The sequence below is a fragment of the Salvia splendens genome, chromosome 22 (assembly GCF_004379255.2).
Source record: "Salvia splendens isolate huo1 chromosome 22, SspV2, whole genome shotgun sequence".
In the NCBI taxonomy this organism is placed as follows: Eukaryota; Viridiplantae; Streptophyta; class Magnoliopsida; order Lamiales; family Lamiaceae; genus Salvia; species Salvia splendens.
Genome location: NC_056053.1, coordinates 15,202,358 through 15,226,164, shown reverse-complemented (window position 1 = coordinate 15,226,164; position 23,807 = coordinate 15,202,358). Strand labels below are relative to the sequence as shown.

General features: G+C 40.7%; 1 protein-coding gene across 1 annotated transcript; it reads left to right on the top strand.

The window, feature by feature from the left end:
• The first annotated feature begins 14,352 nt into the window (after window positions 1-14,352).
• On the top strand, window positions 14,353-18,484 carry LOC121787686 (polyadenylate-binding protein RBP45-like). The gene is made up of 7 exons (XM_042186499.1): window positions 14,353-14,670; window positions 14,921-15,392; window positions 17,143-17,198; window positions 17,275-17,405; window positions 17,484-17,580; window positions 17,658-17,807; window positions 18,239-18,484. Exons 1-7 carry the CDS (start codon window positions 14,416-14,418, stop codon window positions 18,239-18,241), a joined length of 1,164 nt encoding a protein of 387 aa, XP_042042433.1. The 5' UTR covers window positions 14,353-14,415; the 3' UTR covers window positions 18,242-18,484.
• Window positions 18,485-23,807: the final 5,323 nt, after the last annotated feature.

The following is a 23,807-nucleotide window of genomic DNA, read 5'->3' as shown; positions in this document are numbered from 1 at the left end:
GGGTGGATCCCACAGAGAAGTTGGTGTATCAAGTGTGTGAATAGTGAACAGGGGGTTGACTGCTGCCACGCTTTAACTTGGGAGTTTTTAACTACTGATTTTACCCTAGGCAGAATTAAACTTGCTAGCTTGATCAAGGTAACTTTAACTACTGGGTCAAGTGCTCGAAGATGAAATTAAAGCAGTAAATGCGAGGATGAAAACGGAAGTAACTTTGATTAAAACTAAACTCATTACAACGTGAAATTTAAACTAAGCTAATACTTGGGCAACTACGAAAGCAATTAAAACCGAGAAGAGCCTCGGCGGGAAACTTAAGACCACGCCGACAGATAACAAGTATTCTGCCGCGCTTCTTCAATCCCCCTTTCTAACTAAGCATTATTTTATCTAAGTTAAACTAAGCTATTCTAGAGAACTGAACTAAATACTAGAACTAAGCTAAACTAGACGGAAAGTAAAGGATCGGCTCTCCTTTTGTGTGGTGGCACATCCTCTATTTATAGGCTCGGCACGACCTCCAGCTGGATAACGATCTTGGCAGGGAATATTCGCTCATGCTGAGAGTGAGCGACTCATTGATTGCTACGTGCTCTTCTTCTAGAATGACGACGCTTTTCAGCAACGGAATCGTGACTCAGCTCCGTCCTTGCGTCTCATATTCCAGCACGTGTCCCCTTCTCGAACGTCGTCCTTGATAACAGAATGTTGTGCACCATCCAGCTCACAGCCTCGCGTGTCCTTCTTCTGACATCCAGTGGTCCCCTCCTTAACTTCTTGATTATTGCCCTTGATCAACTTCCCCCTGAAATCTGGCCTTTTTCGCCTATTGTACTTGCTTGATCAGTCTGACCTAGTTGCCTTGGTCAAGTAGCATTTCTGCACATTTAACACTTGTTTTGCGCGATAAAACTGATCAAGTAGCGTATATTTTACCCCTAAACCGATGCATGAAATGAGCCTTATCAGCAAGTCATATTTTAGACAACTTACCGTCAAAATCCATACCTACTACTCCTTATGAGTTGTAGACTGTGCGCATGCCTAATCTAGCACATCTCAAGATTTGGGGTTGCCCGGCTCGTGTTCGTGTCGTGTTGGTGTCGGGTTCATTTTATCCGTTAAGAAATAATATTATAATATTATTAATTCTTATTATTTTCATTTTTGTTAAATTTTGTTGGATTTTTGTTGGATTTTGTTGGATTTTTGTTGGATTTTGTTGGATTTTTGTTGGATTTTGTTACTAAGAAATTATTGATGTTTTAATGTTTAGATCAGATTTTTTAATTAGCAATTGGATGTTTTTAATAGGTTTAACCGTTATCACGTCGTGTTGTTATCGAGTCGTTATCGTGTCATCTCATGTACGTGTTGTTATCGTGTCGTGTTGACCCGAAGTGGTTCATGTCGTTAATGGGTTCGTGTCGTGTTCGTGTCGTGTTCGTGTCTAAGGGTAGCGGGTCGTGTTCGTGTTCGTGTTTGAGGTTTTCTTAACGAGTTGTGTTCATGTTTGTTGTTATCGTGTTCATGTCGTTATTGTGTCGACACGATAATGACCCGACACGCATGATTTGCCACCCCTACATTGGGAGCAAGTGGATATACAAATGTAAACGTGGACCCGATGGCCGAGTTAAAGTCTTTAAGGCAAGACTAGTGGTCAAGGGGTATATCCAAAGGGAAGGTGTCGATTACGACGAGACCTTATCCCCGGTGGCCATGCTCAAATTGATCCGGATACTGTTGTCTATTGCAGCTTACATGGATTGGGATGTATGGTAGATGGACGTTAGGACTGCGTTTTTGAACGGGAGTCTTGAGGAGACCATCTACATGATACAACCCGAAGGATATGCCATAAAGGGCAAGGAACACATGGTTTGGAAGCTTAAGAATGCTTATGGCCTCAAGTAAGCATCTAGATCATGGAACCAGTGTTTCGATCAAACTTTTCATAAGTTTGGATTCGAGAAATGCCCAAGTGAAAGTTGCGTTTATAAGAAGGTTGAAAAGGGGAATATTGTGTTCTTAGTTTTATATGTAGATGGCATTCTTCTAATTGGAAACAATAAAAAGATGTTGTCTTCTTAGGAATCGTGAAAAGATAATGTTGTGCTTATCTCAAGAACCCTACATCAATACTGTACTTAGTCGTTTTAGCATGCAAGATGCCAAGAAAGGTTTCTCACCTTTTAGACATGACATCCATCTATCTCAAGAGATGTGCCCCAAAACGCCATTTGAGATAGAAGAGATGAGAAGGATTCCATATGCTTCAGCAGTTGGAAGTCTCATGTATGACATGCTTTGTAAAATGCCTGATATTTGCTTTGCTGTTGGCATGGTGGCAAAATATCATTCGAATTCGGACCAAGGACATTGGACTGCCGTAAAGAACATACTCAAGTACCTTAAACGGACTAAGTAATATGCTCTAGTTTACAATGCAGCCGAGCTCTGTCCTTTGGGATATACTGACTCAGATTTCCAATTTGATCAGGACTCGAGAAAATCTACTTCTGGATATGTGTTCACCTTAGGAAGTGGAGTCGTAATTTGGAAGAGTGTGAAGGAAAATGATCGTTGATCGACCATGGAAGCCGAGTATGTGGCCGCTTTGGAGGCTGCAAAAGAGGCTTATGGTTCAAGAACTTCCTTATGGATTTAGATGTGGTTACGAATCTGCCCAAGAGCATCACCATCTATTGTGACAATTCTGGTGCTGTGGCAAACTCGGAAGAACCAAGAGCTCACAAAGCGAGCAAACACATAGAGAGGAAGTATCATATCATTAGAGATATAGTGCAGAGAGGTGACATACTAGTGGTCAAGATTGTGTCAGAGAACAACCTGGCAGATCCTTTTACAAAGGCATTGGCGGTGAAACCGTTCGATCGCCATGTCGAAGGGATGAGAGTTCGACTCATTCAAGACCTCAACTCGCGTTCAGTATAAGTGGGAGAATTAGACGTGTTGCACATATACTTTGTATACTCGAAAGTTGTTTTGAGTATAAGTGGGAGATTGTTAGAGTAGTGATGCCCACGGTTCGAAAACCGCCGGTTCCGGTTTGTAGGAAGACGGAACCGAAACCGGACCATGAGGCTATTTCACAGTTCCTATTTCGGTTCGAAAACTGGCGGTTCCGGTTCCTGTTCTGAACCGTCGGTTTTCGGATGGTCGGTTCTGGTTCGAAAACCGATGGTTTCGCAGTTCGGTTTTTTTTTTTTTTGCTATGTAATTTGAAATTTGGACTTATACAATAAATTGGAACAAGACAATGGATAATTTAAATTGAAATAAGACGAATAAGGTGAAAATCATATCAATTTTATTGAATTTGAGTTGTAAGTTTGTTACGGACAACGATACATCACAATTTACAATACATATACAACATACAACAATGTAATATAACTTACAAGTGTCGTCGGAACGTAAATAAAAAAAACATGAAATGGGGGGGAAAAGGAAAAAAATTGAAAAGTGTTTGAGCTCAACTTAAACTTTCAAAGTTAAACTTTTCAAATTTAAGTTGAGTTGCCTACGTATCCATAATTTTATTAAGGAATCAAAGCCCACGTAGTTCTCTTACCTTGCTTACCTTTTAGGTCGGTCGTGCTCGCCATTCACCGCCCCCCCCCGTCATTGATATTGTTGAGCGCCCTCGCTTCCGACCTCGTCATCGCCATCGGTGGAAAAGTCTTCACCATCACTCTCTACACGGAAGTCGAAATCCGGCTCTTGTGCTCTCATGTCTGCCTTTTCCCAATCATCAAGTAACATAGTGGCTTCCATGTTTTTGGCGGAGAGATTGCTCCTTTTGTCGTCTAGGACATAACCGCCGACACTAAAAGCTTGCTCAACGGCGACGGTGGAAGCGGGAACGGCGAAAATCTCCTTAGCAATTATCGAGAGTATCGGAAACTCTTTGTCATGTGTTCCCCACCAATTAAGGACGTCAATTTGTTGAGTAGGAGGACCTGCATCTTGAAAAATAGAGCGCGATTCCAAATATATATCTAACTCACTAGTAGCTCTAGTCCTATTGGTTGTAGCACCAAATAGATCTTGCAATTGTGATACTACGTCTGGATCAATCATTAAATTGCTATAGTTCCTACCACCAAAATCAAATATAGAAGGACTAGGAGGAGCACGTACCTGGTGAGCGGTGTTATACCGCATTTCATATTCCGAGTAGAGAGCACGAAGTGCACTATCTAACCTTAGTTTGATTTCATCAACATTCGGAAAACTTAAGCATTCTCCTCTTGTCAAGCCTATTTCGCAAAGTTGAGAAAAATCCAAATCGTGGAAACAACCATAGTACATGTCTAAAATTTTATAAACACCATGCAACTTCCACTTTGGAACCAAGCATTTTGCAATCAAAAACACATTTGGAATACGCGCAAAATATTTTAACCATTTTTCAACCATATAAAACAAAATAGCCTTCAACTCTATGAATTGAGTATTTTTCACACATGTCTTAAAACCAATTTCCACATACATGCAATGCTCCAAAACGCGCACAAAAGTAGGATAATAAACACCAGATAACTCAACAATGACATTTTTGAAAGCTTGGAATAATCGAAACAAATCAATGTTGTGGTCCCAACAAGAGGGTATCAAAAGCAAATCAGAAGGAACATGCGGGCAAGTTCTAAAAAAATCACATAAATATTCAATGTGGTTCAAGGTCAACTCCAACATATCTTACGTCGAGTTCCAACGAGTTGAAACATCCAAACAAAAATTGGTGTACCTGCTCTGCTTGATATGACAATATTTCTTCCAAGCTCTACCAATAGGAGCTTTGTTATAAATCAACTTAACAACAGTTCTAATAGGATCAACATACTTTTGCCACAAATCGATCGCATCTTGAACTCACAAGTTCAAAATATGGGCAATACATCCCACATGAAAATATTTACCATCAATAACAGGAGAACATGCACTGATGAGTTCATCTATACTGGCAATGTTAGCGCTTTCATTATCAAAACCAACGGAAAAATTTTTATTGATCAATTGAAATTCATTCAAAACTTGTATGATCAATTGAGCAATTGCTTGTGCAGTGTGTGGTGCGGGAAATTCCCAAAATGCAATCAAACGTTTGTTTAAAGTCCAACTATAATTCATAATTAAAAATATTAGTAGATAATAATTATTAACAAGTCACGCATCCATGTTCCTTTGAGAAATCTCATCAATAACGGATCTTCGACTTGGCCTCTTGGACTTTCCCTTTCCCTTATCAACACGACCTTCTCGGGATGAAGACATCTTGATAGTAACAAATTATATAGTAGAAAACTAGAAATATGGAATAATATATATATTTTTTTTATTTTAGCAATTGAGAAAGACAACTTATAGAACTACGGGTACAGGTATAAGTGTATAACAATGTGTAATAAGAGTAGCACTTGAAAAATTCAAATGTAAGCACAATAGCACAAATGAGAAATGGGAGACAAAGAGAGAGAATTGGGAGATTGAAGAAAGAAACTCTTGTTAACACAAGAATGGGGTGAATGTAAGTGAGGATAGAAGGAGGTATTTATAGATAAAAAATGGGGGGGAAATGAAGGAATTTGAATTCAAAATCAGAATTAAAAAATAAAAATAAAAAATTTGAATTTCGGCCGAAACCGGCGGTTTTGGTGTAAAACCGCCGGAACCGGCGGTTATCAGAATTAAAAATAAAAAATAAAAAATTTGAATTTCGGCTGAAACCTGCGGTTTTGGTGTAAAACCGACAGAACCGCTGGTTAACCGCCGGTTTTACCGCCAAAACCGTCGGTTTGGTCAACAAACCGCCTGCAAAACCGCTGCCAACCTGCAACGTGTTAGCCTCGTATTTCGCACCGGCACCAAAAACCTCCCGGTTTCACGGTTAACCGCCAGTTTCCGGTCAAAAAACCACCGATTTCGGAAGACAGAACCGCCTAAAAAAGCTGCGCAACGCTGACGCCTCGGTGACCACGCCGGAACCGTGAAACCACCGGTTAACCGGCGGTTCGGTGACGGTTCCAGTTCGAAAAATCTTGAACCGGACCGCGATTCCAAATGCGACTGTTCCAGTTTGAAAAAATCACCACGGTTCCTGTTCGGCGGTTAACCGTCGGAACCGAAAACCGTGGGTATGTCTATGTTAGAGTTTGTATACTATAAATCACCTTTCGAGTGATTGAATGCTGTAAAATTCTATATGATATTTTTCAAAGGAATGAAACAGATTATTTTTGTCATAATGTTATTATATTTTACATTTATTGGATGTTTATTGCATATTTAAATGTATAAGCAACATAACAAAGTCTAGGTCTTTGTTTTAGTAGACCGGTTGTGGACGTCGTCTACTTTAAGGTAACACGGTCAGTTCTGAACAAAGAAAAATAAGAATTTCACAACCTAGATAGACCTAAACTACCTATCGTGAAATGTTGCAATGTCAGTCCGCATATTTCTAAGCATTACTGAAATAAGATGACATTGGTGTGGTATAGCACTAAATTGGATCTAACAGCAAGACGAGTCTTTATGCTATCTACTGAAAGACGAGGTCTTGATAATTAATTTCTTAATCAATGTACGTTAGTATTGAACATACGGTATTGATTATGCACTACTTTGACTTACCAAATGGTGCGGGTTTTTCGCAACCCAAGAATCCTGGTATATTGGGTAGTGGTGATTGATATCTAACGGTGCTAGGATTGCTATTATATTGAATCGTGCGCGAGGTGAGTCTCGTTTGATAACGTCCACAAGAGGAGCTCGAAACAAGGTTTTATTATTCGGAACCTAGCTAGTTGGAGTTTGATTACTCTATGAATAATAAATAAGCGTTTCTTGCTAAGTCCACTCTTGGAGTTAATAATATGTTAATTAATTAAGTCCATAGCAGACATTAATTAATTAATGGACGTTTCTATCTTAAGCGCGGGAAATTGATGACAAACAAATAGAAACTCGGAATGCATGTAATTTCGGATTTGGATGGGCATTGCAATATTACTTCTGTAGTGGCTGCTCGTAATATTCCAATATAAGCTTATATTAAATTGTGGGTTCAATTTAATTAGTAAAAAGCTAATAGGGGGAGGTCATATCCAAATTCTTCCATAGATCCCTGACTGAGCCCAATATGTGACTTATTATAAATTGGAGAATAAAGGAGACAGAAAATATACATTATTTTCCACCAAAATTTTCGTCCAGCTCATATCCATCACAGGGGACGATTTTTGCTCTCTCCGTGAGCAGTTTCCGTCTTCTTTATTTGATTCCTAAGTATTCTGGTGAGATCAGCCCACACTGATATCAGATTACAGTTCGGGAACAAGTCAGAAGATCTGTGGTTTAGTACTAAAGATCTTCACGAGGAGAAGGCGCTAGCTATCTTCGATTCTTTGGAGAATCGAAGAGCTAAATTGGCTAACTCCGCAACAAGCATGTTTTAGTGATTATTTGTGCTAAAGCATGTTTAAATTCAAGTTATGAACATGATACATGTGAGAATTACGCGAATAGATTTTGTCTAAATAATCTGCTAAATAGATCATAATTATGTGATCCGTAAGAACGCATGCTTCCGCTGCCAACCCCAACATTTGAGTGAGAGTGTGACGCCCCCGGAATTTTATTATTTTCTTTCGAGATAAATCGGATTTAGTAGCGTAATTTAATTTCTTTTAGGAGACGTGTAATCGTGTAATCTCGACTTTGGAGTAACCTAAGTATTTTCATTGGAAAAAAAATAAAGTGCAAAAAATTACTATTGCAAGGAAAAATGAGGGAAATACTTTTATTAAGAAATGTGGGATATACATGTGTGTATTAAGATACAATACATACTATACAAGTTGGAATATGTGAGTGAAAGTGGACAACTCACCCTAATTATACTTAGAGCATCCACAGCGGAGAGCACTGCTGTCCGTCCGTGCCAGCGGCACGGCACCGCTGTCCGCCGCTGCGCTCTTGCCGCTGGCACAACGCTGCTCTTAGCTAAGAGCACGTTCGTGCCAGCGAGCAGAGCGACGTGGCGCGTTTCTATTGGCCATTGGCACTTTCTTTTTTTTCCTCTTTTTTTGTAAAAAATCAAAAATAATACCAAAAATTAAAAAATATATATTTTTAGATTCCCAAAAATATACAAATTTTATTTCTATTTTTTTGAAATTTTTTTGAAAAAATTTAATCCCAATATCATCTATAAATATACACATTCATCATCCATATGGGCAAAATTCAGCCATGAGTAATGAATTTTTTTAATTTTATGAATTTAATTATGTAATTTTTAATTTTTAGAATTTAAATTATGTAATTTTTAATTTTTAAGACTTTAATGAAAAAAATTTTAATTTTTAATATTTTAATTATGTAATTTTTTTTTGTGATTTGTAATATTATTCCAATTATTTTAAATGCATTTTAATATTGTGGAAAATGTTTTTATGTAAATTGAATAATAGAATAGTGAGACCCTTGAGCATGTCCTTGCAGAAGAACACGAATGTGGGTGTTGTGCTATTGCCTAAGAGCAGGGAGTAAAAGTGGATCCGGACCCACATCTGTGCTCGTTGGCAATAGCACAGATGTGGATGCTCTTACAACTATGCACGTTTACAAGCAATTCCCCACAAGAAACAAGAATCAAGGTGATGAAAGTTGCTACTTTAGGAAGTAGGCATGGAGGATGATGTGAGCAAGATTCCACCCTCACTTCTCTCTCGACTTCCACCTCCACAATACTCCAAATATGCAGCCATAGTACCTACAAAATTAACACCAAATAGGGGTATCAAAATATGACTCACAAGTAAAGGGAAAGGAGGCACAAGCCCAAATAAGAAAGGAGATTAGTAGGCGAAATAGGGCAACCCAGGGGCTGTAGTGTAGGGCCTGAGATAAGCCCTTTTGCACCTTCCCAAGTTTCACCAAATAAGGAAAACAAACAAATGGTCACAATGAGACAAGCTCACTAGGTAAGCTCCAAATGGACAAACCAAATCCTTTTTTCCCCATCGTCCAAGGCTGAGGAAACAACCAAGAGAGATCAGCCCAAACATTCACCAAATTGGTATAAAGAGCACAATCACCAAACTCAAAAGGAGGCCAAGTATGTAGCCTCAAAATAGAAGCACAATCCCCCAAAATTCAGGCACAAAATGCCAAATAGTTGAGCTATATAAGAGACCACAGCCTTCGTTCCCCTCCCCACTTTTCGGACACCCAAGTTTCACATTATATCATAGGAAGAGAGCAGCAAGGGGGGGGAAGCGGGGAGAGGAGTTAGCAGCAAGAAAACAGCAAAGAATTTCCAACCGAGAGGTAATTACCTCAACACCTCAACACAATATTTTGCATCATGTAGACAACCTCATTAGGTAGTCAAGAACATAGGAAATCAGGGGAATAACCTTGACAGTTAAAGACATGATCTGTATGAACAAATGACTATCCCAGCCACAACAATCAGTAGAACACAGTAGCATAGATATCCAAAGGCTCATTTCAGGAAATAGAATCACCATAGTAGAATATGAACACAGAATCTTGAAGCAACACCATCACACACAAGGCCAAGTAATCTCAGATTTCCAGCAAACTAAACCCCCTTTTTTCGGCGGCGGAGAGATTACGCGCAACGCTAGGAGTCCCCGACATTTGTTCGGCGGCGGCGCTGCGATCTCCAGAGGAAGAGTCTCGGCGGGGAAAAACAGAGAAGGAGACGGAGCCGAGAGATGGCAGGCGCCACTCCGGGCGTGAATTCACCGGAGGAGGGTGTGAACGGCGGTCTTCGCCGAAGAAAGGGACGAAGTGGAATGGGAGGCACCGCTGTTTTCCCTCGAGTAGGATTTTATTGTGGAGGAAGAGAGGCCACTCCGGCGTGGACTCGCCGGAGAGGAGCGAACGGAGGCGGCGACGAGACGAGGTGAATTCGCCGGAGGCGGCGACGAGACGAGGTGGAAGGAGGAACTGCCACTGCTTCTTCTCAATCTATGAATCCCTAATTTGGAAAAGTGAGAGAGTGAATTGGGGATTTTGAGGAAAAAGAGAGAGATGATTGAGTGGAGGAGTATAGGCTTTATTCCTTTTCCATTTAATTAGTTGGACCACTAAATTAATTAAAGTTTGGGCCACTTTAGTTGTTTGGTTTGGGCCTTAGTAAATTAAATAAGTGTAGTGGGCTGCCTTAATATTTAATTGATGGGCCAAGTGAATTCAAAGGGGATTTGGACTAAGTCCTATTTAATTAATCAAGGGAAGTGGGCTGCCTCGTTTTAATTGTTGGGCCGAGATTTAATTATGAGAAGTTGGAATTCATTTAAGAATCGAGTTGGAACTTGATTAATTAATTCTCAGATAAAATGTTAAATTTCCGAAGATGGAAAATGTTGAAGTGGGAGACGCGAAGGCCTGACTGGCGTCGCCCCGCGACGCCATGGGCGGCCATAAGAAAATTCGAAGAAAAGAATTAGAAGGGATTTTTTTTCAAGAATCCATATTTTATTAAATAAGAGCACAAATAATTGTGTTAGAGAAAATAGAATTTTCCGGAATAAGTAAAGAGAATAATTAAACTCTGCAGAGCAGTGAAGCCCGAGGTAGGATTAAGAAAAATCCTATAAGCCGAGACTAAGATATAGGTGCTATCATTTAGGATGCATGCATTCTTTTCTCAGGAAAAATAGTTCAAGTACTAATTAGCGTGCTATGCTATTTATTTTCAAAGGATAAATTATTCAATAGCAAGTGAGGTCAGACTAGAGTTGTTATTTGGAGATAAGCGTATCAGGTGAGCTTTCTTTTAATATCCAGCACTATAGTGTGGATATAAAGCAAATACTTGTGAAAATTATGAAAAATCATCTTTTTCTCAAAATGGAGCAGTGATTATTTTTCAAGTTGTTGTCATGCCATAAAAGGTTTGTTTTGAGGCCTATCTGTTAGGGGCTAGATGCCTGCGGGTTTTTGCGATGCCAAACCTAGTTTAACGAATTCGGTTCCCAATAGAACCGCAAATCCTGTTTGGAATTCTGTGCACAAGGGCCGTGAGCCATCCAAGAGGGTTGGCTGGCTATGGTGTTCGTGAAGGTGGCCACCTTCTCGGTACACAAGTTACAGATATGGTATGAGTATTGAAGAACTTAGACTGATCAATCGGACTTTTGAGATTACAAAATAATTTAGTAAGCTCGGGCCTTTTTATGAAAACACCCGTGTGTTGTTGTTGATGGATGACAACTATATAATGTATGTTTTGCTTTTCGGCACATGTCCACTGAGTACTCCTGTACTCAGCCCTGCAGGTATTTCTAAAGATGAAGGAGTATTGATCGGAGTCGATGTTATTAATTAATCAAGTGGATTTTTTTACGATTCGTGTCTTCATACACGAAGTCGTTTAGTAAGGACTTATTCCGTTGTATTTTTATTAAGTGAGAACTTCAAAGTCTCACCATCTAACTCTGATTTAGTTGATGAAATGATTATTCTATTTCGGAGACCATGTAATTGAATACTTGGCTTCTAATTTATGGTATAATCGATTTGGTCTTTTCGGCAAGTTCCTTGAGTTCTACCCCTTTTCTTTCCCCATTTCTTTAATCCCTCTTATTAGTCGCGGATTACCCGCTTTCGCTATCCTTAGCAAAATGCGGTCGTGACAGAGAGAGTGAAATGAAATTGTTGAGGTGTCCTCCCATTCAAATAAAACATAAGAAAAAAATATGTTATTGTTCATAAGATCAAATCATCAGAAAATTCGCTCCTAAGGACATTCAAAACGCTGTCACTATACCGCCCCTTAACCGTCCCTTAAAACACTATTTGCGGGTCCCACTGTACTTTTTTACTCCATCCCTTAACTAAGGGACGGAACCCGCAACCCTCCGTCCCTTAAATTACTATTCATTCAATTTTATTTTTTTATTATTTTTTCCAACAAATTCAATTAATAAAAAACACACTTCATTAACAATAAAATAACATCACCATCGTAAATTATAGGTTCACCAAAATTACCATATAATCCTTAACCTTTTTAAAAAAAACATTACAACATAAAATTCATAAAAAATTAAAAAAACATAAATAAAAATCCTAACAAAATTAAAACTACATAATTTAATTTCCTCTACCAAAGTTTTCCCAAATGTGCTCAATTAGATCCTTTTGGAGTTGGGCGTGGGTGCTAGAGTCGCGTGTCCTTGTCCGAATAGACAACCGTTCTTGTATAGACGGATGCACTCCACTTCGCGGCGGACTACTTGGGGTTGAGCTTCCGGGGGATTCAGGGTCAAACCAATTTCCCGCCTCGGGTCCTTCGTCTTGGACAATCATGTTGTGCAAGATTATGCACGTATACATGATGTCGACCATGCTCTCCATTAACCACGTACGAGTCGGGGCTTTGATGATGTTGAAGCGCACTTGGAGAACCCCGAACGCCCTCTCCACATCTTTGCGAGCAGCCTCCTGCTTCTGCGCAAAAAGAGACTGCTTTGGGTTCATAGGCCTGCTGCACGTCTTCACGAAGGTTGGCCACTTCGGGTAGATGCCGTCGGCGAAATAGTACCCCATTTTGTAAAGGCGGTTGTTGGCGACGAAGTTGATGGCCGGCGCTTTACAAACCAAAACTTCAGTGAAGAGGTCGGATTGGTGGAGCACGTTTATGTCGTTGTTCGACCCCGGGACCTCGAAGTACACGTTCCAGATCCATAGCCGGTAGTCGGCAACGGCCTCGAGTATAACGGTTGGGTGGGTGCCTTTGTGGCCGCTCGTGTAGGACCCCCTCCACACCACCAGGCAATTCTTCCATTGTCAGTGCATGCAATCGACGCTGCCAAGCATCCCGGGGAGCCCGTGCACTTGTTCGTGCAGGTCGAGTAGGAACTGGCAATCTGTCGTGCTTGCCTTCCGGAGAATTTCATCGGTGAAGGCCGCCCGGACGCCTTTGCAGAATTGGAGCAAGCACATTCGCCCAGTGCTGTCTCCAATGTGGAGGTATTCGTCAAACATGTCGGTCGTCTGTCCAGTCGCAAGCTGACGGATTGCTGCAGTACATTTCTGCAGCGTCGTGTGGCTGGGACGGTCGACCGCGTCGAACCCTTCCCGGAAGAACTCTCCCGAGCTGCCAAAGTATTCGCGATGTGGAGAAATAGCGGTTTCCTCATGCGGAAACGGCGACGAAAGTAGGTATCTCCCCAAACCGGGTTATCGCAAAAGTAGTCGCGTACTAACCTTGCGGCGGCTTCCTCCCGGTTACGATGAATGTACGTCCGGGAGCGTTGTTGGGGCGGCGCGGCTTCCTCCGCCTCCCGACGTCGATCTTCTTCAAGTGATTGTTCTATTATTTGATGCATTTGCTCAAAAGGATCCATTAGTTTGATTAAATTTGGGAGAAGAAAAACAGAGTTGGTTTGAGATGAAAATTGGAGTGGAAATAGAGAGGATTTGAGAGAAATAGATGTGTGTTTGTGTGTGAAATGAGTATGAAATATGAGTATTTATAAAGTAAAAAAATATAAAAATAAACAAATAAAAATTGAAAAACGGCTATAAAACGGTAACATTACCGTTTGGATTAAATTTTTTTTATTTTTATATTTAAATTCGATTTTTAAAAAAAATGAATTATTGCGTCAACGTGACGAATCCCACTCGCGGGCCAGCGAGTGGACGTCACTCATGGCCTGGGAGCTCGCCACGTCACCTCGGCCAGTGGCGAGACGTCGCGTTACGCGTCTCGGAGGGACGGAACGCGGGACAGGATGACGACGGGCTGGAGACGGGACGGAGCGCTGCAACGCGTCTAGCCGCCGTCCCGTTCCTCCGTGACGGAATGCGGGACACCCGCGTGACGCGTTGCGGGTGCCCAACACTCTACATATGTGCATAAGATCAAATCATCAGAAATTCGCTCCTGAAACCCTGCATAACTGCAAAAATCAGAAATTTTGATTTCCAAAATTACCCCCACCGGCCTAATTTGTCCTTACGAGGTAATTTGGGATGAAATTTATGCTAGGTACTGAAATTGTGATTAGTAGGTACCATAAACGATCAGGTATTGTTTATATGCGAAAGTGAAAGATCAGGTAATATTTATGTAGTTCACTCTTTAGAAAATTTACGGTAAAAAAAAAAAAAAAATAGGGTGTTTAATTATTGAAAAGTTTTTATATTAGCTCTATAAGTTTTAGACAAACACTATATTTTAAAAAGGAAAAAAAAGTTTATATCATGAAAGCGTTGTGATAAGGATGCGACTTTAGTTAAATCAATAATTCCGTTCATATATCCGTATCGTAGTGGGAGACCTCCTTACAAATCCCCAAATTTCCCGAGGTTTGAATTAGGGTTTAGCTCCAGCCGAGAATGTTGCCGCAGCCAGGAGGTATGGCGCCACCACCTATGGGGATGGATCAGCAGCAGCGGATGACGATGCCGCAGCAGCCGCCTCACTTCTGGCCTCAGCACCAGCAGCAGCAACAGCAGCAACACTATGGTGCGCCGCCAACCAACTCCGCTGCCGGTGGCGCCGCCGATGAGGTTCGATCTCTATGGATTGGTGACCTTCAGTACTGGATGGACGAGGCCTATCTCTCATCGTGCTTCTACAGCACTGGCGAGGTAAACCTTAACTTCTTTTCAGATTCTATCGATTTGTGGTTGCTAGGATTTTATCGATAGATGCTTTTTTTTCTAGCAAAAGGTAGATGGAGTACTCCTTTTGCGTTTTTGCTTCCCCTTTTTGTTTTTTGTGTCTGTATATGGTTGGGGGATGCACTTAATTTTCTTGCGAATCAAAGGCTATCATGTTTTTCAGGCATGACTGATTTTTAAATCCTTGTAATCTCATCTAATTGCCTGTTGTTTGCAGCTAGTATCCGCTAAGGTAATTCGCAACAAGCAAACAGGCCAGTCTGAGGGGTATGGCTTCCTGGAGTTTAGGACTCATGCTGCTGCTGAAACTATCTTGCAAGGATATAACGGTGCACTGATGCCTAATTCTGAACAGAGCTTCCGACTGAACTGGGCTAGTCTTGGTGCGGGAGATAAGCGTACAGATGACTCCCCCGAGTACACAATTTTTGTGGGAGATCTGGCTGGTGAAGTCACGGATTATGTCCTGCAGGAAACATTTAAGGCTGTCTACCAATCTGTTAAGGGTGCCAAAGTTGTTATAGATAGGGTCACTGGGCGCTCGAAGGGTTATGGGTTTGTTAAGTTTGGGGATGAGAGAGAGCAACAGCGTGCTATGAGTGAAATGAATGGTGTTCTCTGTTCAACTAGGCCCATGAGGATTGGTCCTACTGCTAACAAAAAGCCTATGAATGCGCCAACTCAAAACGGTATGCAGATAATTTATTCCCATCATCAATTGTTATTTTTTGTCAAAATTGGCTTAACAATATTTGCTATATCTCCTATATATGTATGCAATTATACAGGTTGTTTTGTGAACTATAGATAATTCAATTTGCCTGTTTGTTCTTGTGGAGTTCTATTATGGAGTTTTAGATTTGAACGGTCTTGTAGTTATAAAATCAAAGATTCGCTAGCATTTCCTTCCAGTACTTTACTAGCCTTGGAATAATATAATTATATAAAACACAAAAAGACTTATAAAACTCATGTTGTCTCGAAGCAGGGAAAAGAGAGGCTCTCATTTACGGGGGCCTGGGACTGGTTTCAGCTGAAATGATTCCCGTATAATGCATGGCCTCTGTTTAGGTCAGTTGAATTTGTTTATGTCATAAGCTTCCTTCATTCCATTGTGGCATTTCGCTTGCTACAGATTTCTTTACTTTCAAAAGTTTTCCCTTTAAGTAGCAGTCAATTGGGCACCATTTCTCGCACATAGCTTACCGTCTAATACAGTCCCTCTTTTTAGTCAACTATGTCCATGCCTTCCTTCCTTCCTTTTAATTTTTTAGTATACCAATTTTTGCTGCTAGTTTATTAACTCAGGCTCAGTCCAAGCTCCTTTTGTAGCTTAAGTTTAATGAGAAATAAAGATGTCGATGTATATACACAAGACCATATTTATGGACTATTTACTCCTACGCCTATTGTGAATAGATGCAGTGCTGGTTAAGTCAAATAATAAGATTGTGTTCTGTTAACATACTATCAGAAGCAAGCTGTTTGTTCAACTGCTATATAGCTGTTAGATGACTTGGAGACTATGATGTATTTGGAGCTGTAATTTGGACACTCCTACTTCATCTTTTTCTGACCTGGCTTCAACCGTAATTGCAGTCACAGAGCACTATGTTGCATTTAAACTTATTTGTGCCTTTGTTTTGATTTCTATAGTTTTACTTGTTATCCCTTGTTTATATGTATTCATAACTCTAGCTTAAGGAATGCTTTGAGGTTTGACTCTTGAAATTATGGAAACTTTGTAATGCTTTGATTTCCTGTACATTTGTATAATGACTTTCAAGTTGGTCATAACACATTTGATATTATATTTATACCTTTCGGTTTCAGTGGACTTGGAAGCCTAGTATAGTAATGAGTGTTGGAGGAAACTAAATCCTGATGTGCTTTTCATGTTGGTAAATTTGTAGGTGGTATGGACTATCGTGGAGTTATGAAAATTATGTATATTAGGGAGCTAACCTTTGACTCAGAACCTAGATGTATCATTTTTAATAAAAACTCAAGATACCTTATATGCATGCCTTCATGGTCTAAATTTTACCTTACAGTAAGTTGGACTTAGCAGTGATTCGAACCTGATTGGTTTATTTACATTTCTGGTGGAAAAATCGCATAAACAGAACTATGGGATACAAATTATATTAATTCTCATAATATAAGTTGGGTTTTGTCTAGTTTGTTTCTGTTAAGTGGCAATATTTGAAGCTTTATGTAAGATGCTTGGAGCAGAAAGGAGCTAAGCGTTATTATTGTGGTATCAGAATTTGCTTAGAAAGTAAGCGATGGAAGGATCTATTCAGAAATAATCTTCAAAAGGATCAATCAATGTGTGCCATTATTTTGTGCTTTGATTGATTTGTCTCTTATTATTGACAGTGATTATTTTATATTGCATTTTATGGCTCCAATATTTACAATTGTTTATCCTTGCAGCTTCTTATCAAAATCCTCAAGGAACCCAGGGCGAAAGTGATCCCAATAATACAACAGTGTGTAAACCCCCCCCCCCCCTTTACATGATGTTGTCTTACGATCTTCAACTCACTTGTCACCTTGAAAATGTAGATATTTGTTGGTGGTCTAGATCCCAACGTGACCGATGACCATTTGAGACAAGTATTCTCCCAGTATGGTGACGTGGTACATGTAAAAATACCAGTTGGAAAGCGTTGTGGATTTGTTCAGTTTTCTGATAGGTATCATGATACTTCCTGCAGTTATCTATCATGGTCCAACTTCCTACTGATCTGCTTCTTGTAAATGTTTTGTGTCAGGTCATCTGCTGAGCTAGCTTTATCAAACTTAAATGGTACTCTACTAGGAGGGCAGAATATCCGTCTTTCATGGGGACGCAGTCCTTCAAACAAGCAGGTCAAGCATCTAAAAATGTTGACTTTACTGCTTCTTTATTTGAATTGTGTTCTGATTTTGTTGTTAATTTTTTTCAGACTCAACAAGATCAAAACCAGTGGGGTGGGGGAGCTTACTATGGATATACACAGGGGCATGAGGTGCAAGGTGGATTTGCGCCACCACAAGACCCAAACATGTATTATGGAGGCTATCCTGGATATGCAAACTATCAACAGCCACAGCAGGTATTGATTCCCTATGTGTTGTGAAGCTACTATCAGATTTGCCTACTTGCAATATCAACTTTATATGGCTGACTTATTTGCTTGTCATATTTTCCTCAAGTCCTGGGCTGGGAAAATGTTCTTTTTTCTGAATTGAATTGTTAATTGGCTGTTGTGGAAACTGATCAACTTGGAGCCTTTATGCTTCACTAACAATTCTTGTATGGTGTATGGAGATGTCTTTCTTTTGACTGAAGAACTTTCTTCCTACTTCCCAACCCATATTTGAATCTCTTTCTAGTTACTTGAGTTCTATTAAAACACGTATAACTTGAGTATTTGCTGGTTTGCTTCATTTTAATGCCAGCAAAACTGATCATGAATTGTTGACAACCAGCTCTATAGATTTTTGATTGTGTAATATTTGATGTTTGCATTTTTCATTGTTGCAGTGATTGCCGGAGAATAGTTTGAGCTTTTGCCTTGCTGAGTGTGTCTTATTATATGATATTGCCAAGTCGAATCGGTCTTATATCTAATAATATATGGTGCTACTGTATTTCAGTTTTGTTTTACCCCCTTTTCCCCATTACTGATTTGGAGATTTTCTTAGTAAACTAAATGTATAATTGTATTTCTTTGCTTATGTTGGAATGAATTGGTTGCATATGGATTGCTGCCTTAGTTTTGAGATGTGATATTGTGATGTTTCTGCTAAATTGCTGACATGAACATGGTGCGGCAAATTCTTGTAATGTTATTCGTCAAACTAACATTTTGGGTGATTTATTATTCAGTTATTGAGCCCTGCTAAATTGCTGACATGAACATGCTGCGGCAAATTCTTGTAATGTTATTCGTCAAACTAACATTTTGGGTGATTTATTATTCAGTTATTGAGCCCTGACTTTGTCTGCATATCATGAACTAATTGCCATTAGAGCATCCAAAATGGGGCGCCCTATGCTCCGCCATATCAGCATTTTATCCTCATACTCATTCACCTGCAGTGGGATGCCCTATAGGTTCCCCTATAGTCTGTCCTAAGCATTTTATTTATTTGAATATATAAAACATTACAAAATTTGAAAAAAAAAACTGCATTTCATTGAAAGTTTAAAGAGTACAGTACGAAATAAAAAAAACTACAAATTTTCAATGGTGGTTACGTTCCCAAATTTCTTCAATGATGTAGGTCATGAGCCGAACATGGTTTTGTTGGTTGCGCATTGAGGCTTTTCTAGATAGAACCTAATTGTAGCCCATCGGTAATCCTCGAATGTGGGGCGGGGTCGTCGTGCTGGAGCTAGATCTAGCTTCATCATCGCTCCAATCGGTGACTGTTCCACCTTCGTGTTCGACTATCATGTTATGCAAGATGATGCACGAGTACATGACATCGGTGATGATTTCCTTGTACCAGAAACGCGTCGGATCTTTCACTATTGCCCATCGCGCTTGGAGTACACCAAATGCCCGCTTCACATCTTTCTGCGCAGCATCCTGCTTTTGCGCAAATAAAACTCTCTTCAAACCCATTGGGCTGCTGATCGTCTTAAAAAAAACAGGTCACCCTGGGTATATGCCATCGGCCAAGTAGTACCCCATATGATGTTGGCGTCCGTTGACAGTGAACTCGATGTCCGAGCCGTTGCCATTGCATTGCTCGGTGAAGAGATAGGATAAGTTAAGGACGTTGATGTCGTTGTTCGATTCCGCCACACCGAAGTAAGCATGCCAGATCCAGAGCCGATGGTCAGCGATGGCTTCGAGGATCATCGTCGGGTGGCTGGCCTTTTATCCACTAGTAAATTGGCCTCTCCACACCGTCGGGCAATTCTTCCACTCCCAATGCATACAATCTATGCTCCCTAGCATTTCAGGAAAGCCGTGCACCGTCTCGTGCATCTTCATCAGGGCCCGACAATCCTCAGCAGTCGACCTTCGCAAATATGTGTTGCTGTAAGCCTCCACAACTCCCCTACAAAATTTCTTCAGGCACTCGCGGCCAGTTGTCTCCCCGACGTGAAGGTACTCGTCGAACATTTCCGCCGTGGTGCCGTAGGCCAACTTCCGGAGCGCAACCTTGCACTTCTGCAACGGCGTAAGTCTGGGTCTGCCGATCCTATCTTCCCGATACTGGAAGTAAGGATCACGCGTCTCCAACGTTTGGACAATGCTGAGAAGAAAATCTCGCTGCATTCTAAACCGGCGGTGAAAAACCGTCGGGCCCCACCGTGGTTCCTCGGCAAAATAGTCTGCGAATAAACGTTGGTGAGTTAAGTCGTGCTCGCGGTGGACAAAGGTCCGACGTCGAATTAGCCTTTGGATCTGCTCCGCCGCTTCACGCTCGCGTTCCATTTCGGAAAAGCATTCCGCCGCAGCCTCATGAACGCAATCGAATAAGGCTCGAGTCAAGGCCCGAGTAATGCCCTCCGAGGTAGTCCAGTCGGGCCCAAGTAATGCCCTCCGAGGTAGTCCAGTCGTCGCCGGGTTTCATTTTTAGAGTTACAAACAAGATTGGTGTGTGGGGAAAAGAGAATTGAGGAGAGATGGGAGAGAAAAGTGTGGAAAATGGAATGAGAAATGTGAGGTATATATAGATAAGAAATTTAAAAAAATAAAAAAAAAGGAAAACGCGTTGCATCGTTTGCGTGATCCGCAACATACATGATCAAGAAAGGAAGGTGAAGAAGTGAGCTGTCAACTAGCCGTTAGGATTAGTTGTCATTGCTGTTGTAACCGACTTTGTGTAGATCTCATACACTTAGTTGCTAGAGTTTAAATTGTAGATATGAGCTCATTTGTAGAGAGTTGAATTAGAGTGATATAACCATGTAGTTTCATTCATTGAGTAATATGAGTTCATTCATTTTCTTCCTCAAACCTCTCATCTCTCAAACCCTCATACACACACTGCAAGATTAGATCGAGTTCTTGATCTAGTTTCAACAATTGGCGCCGTCCGGTGGGAAGCTCCGATTGAATAAATGTTTGCGATAATGGTGGCACGGCTTGGGGCTGAAAAATTCACGGGGAAGAACGATTACGGTCTTTGGAAGATAAAGATGCGTGCAATTCTTGTGTAGCAGGGTCTTGCTGCGGTGTTGGCCCCGGCCGATCCAGAGGGCAAAGGTGAATCGCAGGCTCTGGATGAGAAAGCGCAGGCAAAATTCGATGAAATGCAGTTGAAAGCTCATAGTGTTGTGATTCTGTGCCTTGGGGATAAAGTGCTCCTGGAGGTGCAAGCTGAAACAACCGCAGTTGGGATCTTGAAGAAACTTGATGAAGTCTATATGGCAAAGTCTTTGGCCAATCGACTTTACATGAAAAGAAGGCTTTATTCATATAGTTTTGTTGAAGATAGGTCGATTTCTGAGCAGCTTGAAGATTTTAGCAAGTCAATAGATGATCTAGAGGCTGTTGATGTCAAAATTAGTGATGATGACAAGGCTATTCTTGTTCTTAATGCCCTCCATGCCTCCTATGATTAGATGAGGGATGTTATATTGTATGGGAGGGACAAAATGATCACACTTGCAAAAGTTCATGCTGCTTTGATGGCTAAAGAGTTGCAGAGAGGTGCTATTAAGAGGGCAGATCCCCAACCGGAGTCCCTCAATATCAAGAAATTCAGCAAGAAGAAGTTTAAGAAAAAGAATGAGGAAGTGAAATCAAAGAGTTCTAGGGCAAAGGAGACCAGATCTTGCCATTGGTGCAAGAAGTCTGGACATTTAAAGTGTGACTGCTATACTTGGAAGAAGAAACAAGCTAGTGAGAATTAGTCCCACACCAATATAGTGAATGAGGATGAAGGGGAAGTTCATGATGTAATGAATGTGATGGAGAAAAGTGAGAAAGGGTCCTGGATTATGGATTCTGGCTGCTCGTTTCACATGTTGCCCCATAGAGATTGGCTTCAGGAGTTCTCTGATGTTGATGGAACTGTGCTTTTGGGTAACAATCAGACTTGCAAGATCAGAGGAGTTGGAAGTGTCTTGCTGAGAGTAGATGATGGATCAGTAAAGATGCTGCTAGATGTGAGATATATTCCACAAGTAAAGAGAAACTTGATCTCTTTAGGCACTCTTGAGAAGAAAGGCTACACATTCACACCAGAAAATGGTTAGATGAGAGTATCAAAGGATTCTCAAATCAAGATGACTGCAAGGAGGGAAGGTAGCTTGCATTATCTGAAGGCAACAATCATTCTTGGAGAATCACATTATGTGATTAGAGCATATCTGAAGTCTTGGCATTCAAGATTGGGGCTCCAGCTGAAGGAAGCCTAAAGGCCTTGATCAAGCTGGGCATAATTGATGTTGCATTGGATGAAAAATTGGAACCTTGTGAAGATTGCCTGTTGGGGAAATCAAAGAAACTCAGTTTCCTAACAGGTAAACACACTTCCACTTCACCACTAGACTATGTGCACTCTGATTTATGCAGTCCTTCATCAGTAAAGAGTTTAGGTGGAAGGAAGTACTATATGTCCATAATTGATGATTGGTCCAGGAAGGTCTGGGTATATATTCTAAAGGAGAAGTCTGATGCTTTTAATACTTTCAAAACTTGGTGCAAAGAGATGGAAAGTCAGAAAGGAAATTCACCAAAAGTGCTCAGAACTAACAATGGGCTTGAGTCCAAGGAGTTTGATCAGTTTTGTATGGAGAAGGGTATTAAAAGGCACAAGACAATCCCAGGTAATCCACAACAAAATGGGATTGCTGATAGAATGAATCGAACCTTACTGGAAAGAGTAAGATGTTTGCTGACTTCTTCTGGTATGGGGAAGCATTTCTGGGCTGAGGCAGTTTCTACAGCGGCCTATCTTATTAACAAGTGCCCAGCTTCTGGCATTGGTGGAGCTGTACCAGATGAAAGATGGTATGGTGGGAAGGCTGATTATTCAAGGTTAAAGCCTTTTGGCTGTAAAGCCTTTGCACACCAGAAGCAAGGCAAGCTAAATTCTAGAGCCCTCAAATGTTGCATGTTGGGGTATCAGAAAGGAGTCAAAAGGTATAGGCTGTGGTGTTTGGAACTAGGAAACAATAAAATAATAATCAGTAGAGATGTTGTCTTTATTGAGAATCAGATGCCTTTTCTGGAAAAGGCTACAGCTGCAAATCAGCCTGGCTCTGAAATGCAGGTCAGTGATACTCACTTTGAGGTGGAGGATGTACTGACACATAATGAAGATGGTTTTCAAAGTGAAATCACTGATCTAACTGAAGATGTTGAGGCTCAAGATCAGAGCCAAGATCTTTCAGATTATCAGCTTGCAAGGGACAGAACAAGGAGGATGAATGTAAGGCCTCCAGCCAGATACAGAGACACTGAAATGCTCTTTTATACATTGCATGTAGTTGAGCACATTGAGTTTTCTGAGCCAAGCTCATATGCTGAAGCAGTTAAAGGCCCTGAGTCTAAACAATGGATTCAAGCTATGAAGGAAGAGATTGATTCATTAATCAAGAACAAGACTTGGATCTTGGTAGATAAAACTGAGTTTAGAAAGGTGATTGGTTGTAAATGGGTGTTCAAGAAGAAAGTGGAAGTAGCTCAGTCACAAAAAATAAGATATAAGGAAAGGCTTGTGGCTAAAGGCTTCAACCAGGAAGAGGGGATTGACTTCAATGAGATTTTTTCTCCTATAGTCAAGCATAATTGCATTAGAATTCTGATGGCTGTGGCAACAAGGAAGGATTGGGAGTTAGAACAGCTTCATGGATTTGAGATACCAGGCTCAGAGCAAAAGGTGTGCTTGCTAAAGAAAAGCTTATACGGTCTTAAACAAAGCAGTAGGCAATGGTATCTGAAGTTTGGTGAGAGTTTGTCAAAGTTGGGCTTCTGCAGATCATTATATGATAGCTGTGTTATTGTTAAGAAGCAGCAAAACAAGGAGCCAATCTACATGTTGTTATATGTAGATGATATGCTGATTTCAGGTCCAGATGTTGATGAAATTAGTAGAGTAAAGTCTCAGCTAAAGGCAGAGTTTGAAATGAAGGACCTTGGAGC

Bases quoted from the DNA above. Each gene is read 5' to 3' on its own strand.
- LOC121787686 (XM_042186499.1), top strand. From the start codon at position 14,416: ATGTTGCCGCAGCCAGGAGGTATGGCGCCACCACCTATGGGGATGGAT. The intron at 17,406-17,483 runs GTATCATGATAC...GTTTTGTGTCAG, and splicing joins TTTGTTCAGTTTTCTGATAG to GTCATCTGCTGAGCTAGCTT. The intron at 17,581-17,657 runs GTCAAGCATCTA...AATTTTTTTCAG, and splicing joins GCAGTCCTTCAAACAAGCAG to ACTCAACAAGATCAAAACCA.